This window comes from Ciona intestinalis, chromosome 3 (assembly GCF_000224145.3).
Source record: "Ciona intestinalis chromosome 3, KH, whole genome shotgun sequence".
In the NCBI taxonomy this organism is placed as follows: domain Eukaryota; kingdom Metazoa; phylum Chordata; class Ascidiacea; order Phlebobranchia; family Cionidae; genus Ciona; species Ciona intestinalis.
This window is the reverse complement of record NC_020168.2, coordinates 4,692,915-4,703,004: the sequence shown is the minus strand read 5'-3', so window position 1 is coordinate 4,703,004 and position 10,090 is coordinate 4,692,915. Positions and strand designations below refer to the sequence as shown.

The 10,090-nt window shown below is 33.6% G+C and overlaps 1 protein-coding gene across 1 annotated transcript; it reads left to right on the top strand.

The window, feature by feature from the left end:
* The first annotated feature begins 1,426 nt into the window (after nucleotides 1–1,426).
* Nucleotides 1,427–7,653, top strand: LOC100181593 (vesicle-associated membrane protein-associated protein B-like). The gene is made up of 6 exons (XM_002122132.4): nucleotides 1,427–1,572; nucleotides 2,649–2,801; nucleotides 3,432–3,535; nucleotides 4,995–5,063; nucleotides 6,033–6,221; nucleotides 6,595–7,653. The coding sequence occupies exons 1-6, from the start codon at nucleotides 1,509–1,511 to the stop codon at nucleotides 6,715–6,717; spliced, it is 702 nt and encodes a 233-aa protein (XP_002122168.1). The 5' UTR covers nucleotides 1,427–1,508; the 3' UTR covers nucleotides 6,718–7,653.
* Nucleotides 7,654–10,090: the final 2,437 nt, after the last annotated feature.

The following is a 10,090-nucleotide window of genomic DNA, read 5'->3' as shown; positions in this document are numbered from 1 at the left end:
ATTGTGTAATATACTTTTTACCAGAATTGCCCGCGGAAAGCATAGATAGGGCAAATGAAACATGATCACGTGATACGTCACATGCAGGCGCCATTCGCCTTAGTTGGCATCTTTTTTAGGCAGATTGACAACTCTATGTCATCGATGAAGCGTTATATTGCTGATTATGACTTGGCGTTGGCCGTTGTTCATGTTCGTGACTGTAAAACGAATTGGCAATGATTACTTTTATTTTATAACTTAAAACTATGGTTGCTTTTAGTTTATATATATATAAGTATCAGAATGCATCGGTTAAGAAATCGTCGAAGTACTAGTGATGCGGTTTAATTAGTTAATTTAACTCCAAGCTTCAGTTTCGTTACTTCGTACAAACAGGCCGTGTCCAATTGTAAAAAAGATCACAAGTTTTATGTTGATGCATTGAATACTAAGTACACTTCAGTTTTAATGACCTTGTGCGTTGAGAGGTTACTGAATAATTTATCTTAACAAGTTCAGTTATTGTACATACTCTTACAGTTGACATCTTGGTCAGTCTGGCGATTCTGTGACATCTTAGACCCTTCTGGATGGCCGTGTTTAGTTGTTCATAGCTCCATGTATATATAAATATCAAACTAGTTTTACCATTTTCTTTATAATTCAGTTTTCTTCAAAGATAAACTTTTATTTTCTAGTGTATACACCTTAACCCCTATTCCTTTCTCTATATAATTATCAAATATCATTTAAATCAGCCATATCTTTAGAATAAATTTGTTATGTTAATTTAATGTGGTCTTTCATTACCTTCCTTCATAAAAATCTGTTTGTGTAGTTTATAAACCCAAGTCTTATGATATGAACTGTCACAAAACCTTATGCATGTTTTGTAAAATCTCCTATAGCGTTATCATATTGTCAAATGGTAAACAAAAAAGTAAGCATCACAATATTGGTTTGGAATGTGTAACTGAAAAAGTAGGGGAATTCTACAAATGCACACATTTCGATGTATATTTGCTTTGTCTCAAACAATGTGTTTTTATCTTAACGTTTGGAGGGATTTTTTTAAGAGCAGATATTTTATATAGTTAAAAAAATATTCTAAAAGCTGGATTTAGTAGAACAGTTTAAAAAGGTGTTGGAAAAGCTTTGTGGCACATCCCATACAATTCTAGACTTAAGTAGTTTTAATATTATACTTGTCTTTTCAAAGTAGTTTAATATTTGTTTTTCCAAGGTTGGTCTAGTAAATTCAACACAGTTTAACATTCAAGTGCCGACAAAAGCAAGATTTAGTCTTACTTTTTGCTATAATCTGCATCAGAATTAGAAAGCAAAATCTAAAATTAAGTGTAACTGACACATAGAAATGGTTTCTAGCTGAATATTACCAAAATTGCTTTTCACGTGAATGGACATGGCTGCTAAATTCACAACTTAATATTTCAGGATATTACCGGGCTACATTTCTGTAAATATAGTTTATATTCATTGTTGTTTGCATTGGAATTACAATCGCCATGTCCCGACAGAAGCAGCCACAAATTTTGGAAATTGAACCCATGAATGAAATTCGATTCAAAGGTAGAATTAAATTTTCTAACAGTGTTTATCCGATGTTGCGAAATCCTAACTTTTTATTGCTTTTTAGGAGTAAGACAAACATTTTTAGGAGTAAGACAAACAATATTCAAAAAGCTGTGAAAAAAAATCCAAATTTAACCAAATGAAAATACCTATTATATAAATATTAATTCTTATTGTGTAGCAGGACTGGCACAGTTAATTATTAAAACTGACCAATTGGAAAACAAAGTAACAAACATTCTTCTTTTCCAGTCATTATTTATCTTGTAACCTTTTTATATATATATTTAAAATGCTAGTAAAATATGTAAACTGTTACTGCCTTTGGCTTTCTGGTTATAAATTTAATACAGCTTCTTTGCTGAAAAAATTAATTTAGGTTGTTCTATTAAAATGTCAATATTAAATTTATTTTTCGTTTTGTAGTTTTGTTTTTTTATACACATCTAGAAACAGTAAAAGTGCTATATTGTAACTTGTTTCTTTGTACCTGTGTAAAGGTAAACACAAAAAAACATTAATTCGTCATATTTTGTTGACATTTAGTCATTTATATACTACAATCACTGATCATCTGTTTTGGTTCGACTTAGATTTCATTCAGTGTTGTTTATGTAATATGTAATACTGTGATTCTTGTTATGTACATATAGGGCTGATTATGCATTTGTTATGCATCGTTTTATGTTTAGTTTATCACACTACCATGACCTCAAGAGCAAATAATCCTTTGTAAACCCAAACCCATTGTGGTTTAGGTATTCTGTGGTTTACTTTCAGTATGCCACTTGTAAGTAGGTAGAAGTATACAGATTTTAACTGTACTTCTGTTCAACATGTGTGACATTAAAAATATGAAATCATTCTTCAACTTTGTACATAATAAAGTTAGCTAAGGTCTTAGTGATAAATACAGTTTTTCATCTTAATTAGTGATAATGTCAATAACCTACTCAGTTTAGTGCCATGATGTATTATGAAATAAGAGAACAGTTTTTAAAGCTTATTTTAAAGGTCAAAATCCAGATATGCACACACTGTCTATAGCTAAATCCTTCTTTGTTTCATCACAGGTCCATTTACTGATGTTGTGACGTCTCATCTCAAATTAACAAATCCATCGGACAAGCGAGTTTGTTTCAAAGTCAAAACAACAGCACCTCGTAGATACTGTGTGAGGCCTAACAGTGGTTTTGTTGACCCAAGTGGGAATGTGAATGTCTCAGGTAGGCCCATGTATAAATACCTCTCTTATGAATCAGTATGCTGCTGTTGGTTCAAGTCAAACCACAGTAGTCTCTTAGCTAAGTTCTACTTTATACAACCGGTTAGTTTAATTTAATGATCATATCGCCTCTGGGTATTATAGTTTATATATATAAGTTTATATATAAAAGTTGAACGGCTGCATTTAAATTTATGTCGATTCTGTGAAATATAGTTGAATTTACTTATTTTATTATTGTAAGCCTTTCATTTTTTCGGCCCACACAAAACATTATTAAAAAGGTTATAAAAACATCATAAAGATTTATTATATACACCAATATTATATATTATCGTTTTCTTCTTTATATTAGACTTTTAGTGTTGCAGATCAGATACATGTTACATATTATACAACTTATTATATTTGTTTTTAATGGACAATTACAAAATCTTTGAGAAGTCTGGTACAAATACAAAATCTGTTAACAAATCAAAATCTGTTGAGTAGTCTAGTACGAATAATAGCATACTTACCACAATTTAAAAAAAATCGCTACATTATAAAAACCAAATATCTCTTTCTGTTCAGCATCAATATAAAATTACAAATAAATGTATTATATATATTTTTTAATATTTTCTCCTAGTTATGCTTCAACCCATGGACTCTGACACACAAGACAAAGGTAAACACAAGTTCATGGTTCAATCTATGTTCGCACCTGATGTGGTGGATGATGTGGATAAGTTGGTAAGTTGGCAAGTATTGTATATATCCACATGCAGTTGTTGTGGAAACATTCTTGAATCAACTCTTTCCCCTTTTTTCCATTCCCTTGGCCTATCAGTGGCTCTGATCTTGTTTTAGTAGTATTTGTCAAACCAGTTTTACCAAAGTTAAAATAGACTATGAATTATCTTTCAAAGAAATTCTATTTATTTTAACTTTTAACCCTTACATACATCAGTGTTGTGTTAACTTGTGTATCATACTTATATTAATTTCTGAATTAATGTTGAGTTATTATGACTATAGGAGGTAAATCAAATGCTTAGATTGCTATGCTGTTGTGTAGGCTTGTCATTGAAAGTTTATGAAGTGTAAAATGTAAGGAACGCAGTTTGCGCAAATCAAATGGAGTGTTGATAATGATAATTATTAGTTCACTCACACACTCATATAACCTTTGTATACAACAGTAGTGATAAGTGATAACATATTTCAATGGAGTGTACATGTACCAACTGTTGCCTGCATGTGATGACAGTTTTGATTAAAACAAAAACAAAGCCTGGCTACAGCCAACAACTGTATAAGCAACTATAGATTTGAAATAAGCCAGTGCATTATAATAATTAAACTGTAATCCATCTTAATATTTAACACACTGCATATACCTTCTTATCAAATGCATTCGTTTAAGCTTTGACTGTTCGCTATACCTATTCAGTCTTAAACCACAAGCCCATAGTGATTATAATCAGCAAATCAATACTGACAAGGCCACCTACAACATACACAAAAGGCAGATAAATTAATTTCTGCACTATTACTCTAACCATTGCTAATGGCATTACTGGCTTAAGCAAAATCAATACTTTTAAATGCAAGTAATTAAATAAAAGTTGGGATTAAACTATATAATTGTTATAAAGTTTGCTGGTGGTTACCAATACTGTGTTTAAATGCACTAAATTCAAGCAAAACTAACTGTACTGATTTCTCCACAATAATCAATGAGATTCCCTATGTTTGACGTCCATGACTGTAACTGCATTTTAGCAGTGTCTTGTGTCACAATGGATTTTGTCAAAAATTCAAAGTGTTACGCCTATGGTTAGTTTTAGCCAATGGCTGACAAATGTGCAGTATAAAACTATTAAGGCATTCTTGAATTTGTATATCAAGATATGTGTAATATAGCCCTATTTTTAGCCTATTAGCCCTATTTAATATACACTTGCATTGGATAGTTTGTTTAGAATTCGCTCAATCACATAATATTTATAAAAAATGCACACAATAGGTAATAAACATAAAAAACATGGTTTAATATTCTGACAGAGAAGATTTTAAAGAAACACTTCTTACCTAACGAATGCAAAAATAAACCAAAGGCTACAAACAATCCTACATGTAATTATAATTATAACTTTTAGTTTAAATAAATATTTCTTTTGTGAGTTAAACTTGATTTGTTTATTTTTAGTGGGGTTCAGCTTCTCCTGCAGATCTCATGGATTCAAAACTCCGCTGCGTGTTTGAAGAACCAGAAAAGGTGAAACTTAATTGTAATAACATACAAACACCCAGAATACAACCTATTTTAAGTCTTGTATCTGGTCTAAATATGTTTAAGCTTGCCCTTTATAAACCTTTGCTTTTTTTTAAATTTTTGTCACAATTTCCATACACCTAAACAGTCATTCATAGTCATACATCCATTTATAAACACCCGAAACACCTTAAGCAAACATGGTATAATACATCTCTGTCTTAGTCCTAGTGGAGAAATATACCATTACAGATAGAAAAATAGATTTAAGCTTAGCTGTTATGTGATCCAAACATGTGTTTATAGTCATATGTTCCAAGAATCAGTAGGATTTCCCAGACATTTCAACAGGGTATGAACTGAACTCTAAAGGTGTTAGTATTTCTTAGATCGCAGGAGTTTAATTTTATCAATGTGATGTACTTACCAGCACACTAAAGCTATCATGTAGACACAGTTGATACTTGATAATAATGCGAGTGAAACTACTTAATGACGCAGATTGTTGTTTATTTTTTTCCAAGAAAAACTGTTCATAAAGGTCAAACACTTGCTGTTTTTTTATTCAATAATGTCATAGTTACTAACAATACAGCTCTTTAGTAATTTTGCTTCATTTTTATTTCGCGCATGGTAACAAAAAAAACCAGTACACAGTACTAATCTCACAGCCTGTGCATAGACAGCATAGTTAACTTATTTGGTCAAATGTGTCTCATAGATACATAAGCATATTTGACTTTTTGTACAGTGTAGTTTGCTTTAGTAATGTTAACTACAATTATTTCAAACCTTTGTCTATTTTATAATATATATAAAGGTGCACATCATGTTACCTAAGATTAAGGCAACAGTTGGCCCATTACTCATTTTCCATTATTACATAACTCCTTTGCTTTTTAATGCATTATCATAACCTTTGATACTGTGGCCTTTACATTGTGTTTCAATTCCGGTTATATTGTGTTTCAGGTAGCAGAGGAAGCAGTCACTACACCCTTGAAGGTTGAACCACCAGTTAAAGCTGAGGCGTTTCAACCCACAATGGTAAAGTCTGAAACAAACAATGAATCAAAAGCTGAACTTCATTCAATTATGGAGGAATGTAAACGACTTCAGTCACAAAATGCCAAACTCAAGCAGGCGTATGATGAAATCAAGGTATTATTTTATATTTAACAGGTTTCTGTACTGAAACTGGTTAAGTTTTTGTTGTCTAATCAGCTGTACAGACTGTACAGAAGACTTTAATTTTTTGTTCTATACTCTGTTCTGATTAATCTGCTTAGTCAATGCTGGTTGAATTTTTTATCTTATTCATGCTTGCTAGTTTTAGCGTTGTTTATAATCGGTTAGTTAGATGATGTCTAAAATAAGATATTAAAGTAATGGACAACTCTGACCTAAATCTTATGTTCCATAGCGTGTTCTGCAACATAACCACAGGTCCAAAACCATAACAATAAAGAGTCAATCTAAAATTCAATAAAGTAATTTAACTTAACTGTTATTTAATTATTCTTGTTTACTGTAGGCAAAAATGTCTCCCGGTGTCAGTTCTAACGGTGATGCTCTCAAGCAACAAAAGCAGCAGTTTCAACTTTTTATTATCCTCGCTTTTGTGCTAGGTCTTCTGCTTGGGTATATTCTACTATAACTCCAATTGCGGTCGTTTTGTAAACAGATATGGTGTGTACCTGCTTCTACCAAGCTGGTACAGTTTCGATATTGTTATAGGTTGTGGCTGTTTACTCACTATCAAAGCAGGCATTTTCCAAATACTTGCAAACTTATTTTATCATAGACAGAATAATAATTATATGTATATTGCTCCATGGTTTTACGGACGTACTTTTTACGTTACATTATATGTGATGCGGCGACTGGTTTAATAGGTTTAGTTGGTGTTGGTTGTTTTTTTCGAACACTGGATTGAAGTTGTACCCACAATATATTAAGCAGTGCAAACCCGGAAAAAAATTCTTAAAAGCCGGGCCTTGCTGCAATAGGACTGCCCGTTTGTGATAAAAAAAAACCTGGCAAAATAGATTAAAGTTTGTTTTCGGCAGTTTTTTCGCGTCCTGTATATACGAGCTGTTTAAATTGTCGTCTGGATTGCAAACGTATATCGCTGGGAGCTTCGTCTCCGCTACGATGTATATTGCTTTGCTGTATGCTCCAAAGTGTGGCAGTTGGAACCTAATAATTATCTTGATCGATACGGAGCACGCCAAATAAGAAGATGTACACAAATAAATCGCTCCACCTCTATAACCGTGCATGTTTAGAATAAATGCAAATCTTTTTCGTCAAAATGTAGAACTGTTGTTTCTCTGTACACTTTTTGATGTTTTAAGAGCCGCCCCTAAAGTCCACAGTTTGTAGGCCTACACCGGTTACTGCAAAGCTTGTTCACTTTTCTGTCGCTGTATTTTTGCAGCAATAAGTTGAACAATTATATATAAATTACCCATATTTGTATGACTGTATAGCGTTTAATTAATATACCATTGGTTTGAAAGAATTATTATAGCGTTCTTCAATGCTGTACATGTCGGGCAGTGGCATATCGAATAAAAGACAACTGAACGAAGCGGCCTGTTCGCGCCTTTTAAATTTGTGGACTGGTTATAAAAGTTCTCCTTTTATGTACATATAGCAGCTAGGGTGGGGGAAGATTGGACTACTTTAGCACATAATATTCTCATCGTGTTTTAAACAACTAACAACGGTCTATAGGGGTCGTGATGATATGGTTTTATAATTCTTATGTGTTTTGTTTACTATCAAATTAGAAGTAAAATTGGAAAAAACAAGGTGTCCCATCTTCCCCCACTCTACTATGTTTTGTTCTGGAGAAATGAACATCCTTTACGATAAGGAAAATCTATCACCTAAATTTGACTTCTGCGCCTCTGTGTGGGAGAGAAGGACATTAGGAATACGACATCTCACGGCCTACTATCTCTAGTAGGCCGTGGACATCTGTAATCATTGATTGTGGCAGCAAGTTGCATGCATTTTGTAAATATTTAACATGTGCAATGGCTGTTGTCGCTCTAGTTTTTTAGTACGTCGGGTCTTACCTATTTTATACATAACACAGTGATCACGGCGGTCTAGAGTTAACGTATTTGCTCGCATACAAACTGTGGTGTGGACTTTGTCATGTTTACCATTGTGACGGTATGTAATTTGAACAAGAGAGCAACACGTAATGAGCGAATGAGTCGTACAATGGTAAACCTTGTCTACGTAATGCCGACGTAACGTAATGCGTCAAGGATACGTTGCGACGCTCACAAAAGCTTTGTTAGCGAATTTCGTAACCTAACATGGCAGTGCAGCTGCAAAAATGTCTTTGTTTTTTTATTTAAAATGAAAGAGCGCAAAGAACGCAGCGTCCATCGATCTGTTTCTGTTGTTACTATTTTTGGTCCCACAAAAGGGCGTTTTTTTACGTGGAACATTTTTACGTGGAATTTTTTTACAGTTTTGTATGTTTTAAAGCAATGAGGATACAAAATATTTCCATGGCTGTGTAATAAAGTAAATAAATAAGAATGACAAGTTTTATTAGCGAACTCAATTTACAGGCGTCTTTATTCGTAACAAAATGCTTATTTTTGTATATTTGACAATTTGGGTAACCTGTAAATTACAACTGAGTTTGAGCAAAGTCCATTTAGTGACTTGCCCAAAGACACACAGAGAATCTTTCGGTTACTCTTTTCGGTTATGTAACAACTGAGCAAAGGCACCTGACAGGCTGTTTTGGGTATAATGAAAAGACGTGGTTCACAAACAATATTATGCAAACTTTATAATAAACTGTGCCCGTTTCTCTAACATACTTCCCGAAAAAAAGTATTAGTCTTTTTAACGACAGAAAAGCCACTTTTGAAATCAACTCGATAATAAACTAATTTTGCCGGCGTATGTCTACCGCCACCTTGCGTCATATTTTTCTTATTGTCTTAACCAGATGAGTGGTTGCAGAAAAAACAAACATTGTTATTACGCGTAAGATATTGTTTATAATAATACTGTTGCATCGCGTACCTTAGCGTTATACATGCCCTATAAACAGCGTAAAAGTACCAACAATGACCACAATAGTAAACAGTCAGAGTTAGTTTTTAGACTGTATAATTTCCCAAAATAAAATAACCGTATTTTCTGCAAGCGTGGTTTTATACAAAAACGACTTTGATTTAAAGCGTTTTACACAATATATAGTAGGGTGTTGGGGAAGGCAGGGCATCTCTACCGCATAATATCCAAATATCCTAATTAACAAAGGTCTATGGGAGTCATGGGGGTAGTTTTATAATACTTTGAATGTTCATTGTTTACTAGGACGAGAAAATATAATGAAAAAGGCGTCCCATCTCCCCCACCTTACTATACGTAGAAATAGCTAGGTTGTGTATACTTGTACTATAATTCAGTGTACTTCTGGCATGCCTATGCTGCCTATGATGACTGCGGAAACGATTTGTCGTCACAGAATGACGCAGTTGGTTTAAGAAACCACATTTGCGGAGTCGCAAGAGAGGAGTGCACAATGTTTCTGCCACTGGGACGTAGGGGCATGAAAGAATTACTACGTCGCCGGCGTTTTGTATAATTGCTGCTCCATTTTTTAGTCACGCTTAAGCCATTAGGCATGATTCGCACAGTGCAGGGACAAACGGCGTGTAATATATGTTAAAGTGAATGAAAGCTGAACGAAAGAAGTCAAATTATGTTACTTTGCAGGCGCTGACAAAATCGCAAAAAAATTAAAACTTGGAAAAATAATAGGTTCAGAATAAGGTAATGCAGATAGAATTAAGTTTTTTGGTCAGGGTAGAATATCTGTTCTCGCTTTAAAAGAAAATAGCTCACGAAAGGCCAACCTGCTTGCAATAGCCTATTGTGTATTTACGTTTGACGTGGTACCGACATACGTGCTTCAATCCGAACAGCGAAAGCACCGTGTGTCTTCATCTGACCAGCAAACGATATCCTGTACGTTGCTAGCTCAA

Bases quoted from the DNA above. Each gene is read 5' to 3' on its own strand.
- LOC100181593 (XM_002122132.4), top strand. From the start codon at position 1,509: ATGTCCCGACAGAAGCAGCCACAAATTTTGGAAATTGAACCCATGAAT. The intron at 1,573-2,648 runs GTAGAATTAAAT...GTTTCATCACAG, and splicing joins GAATGAAATTCGATTCAAAG to GTCCATTTACTGATGTTGTG. The intron at 3,536-4,994 runs GTAAGTTGGCAA...GTTTATTTTTAG, and splicing joins TGGATGATGTGGATAAGTTG to TGGGGTTCAGCTTCTCCTGC.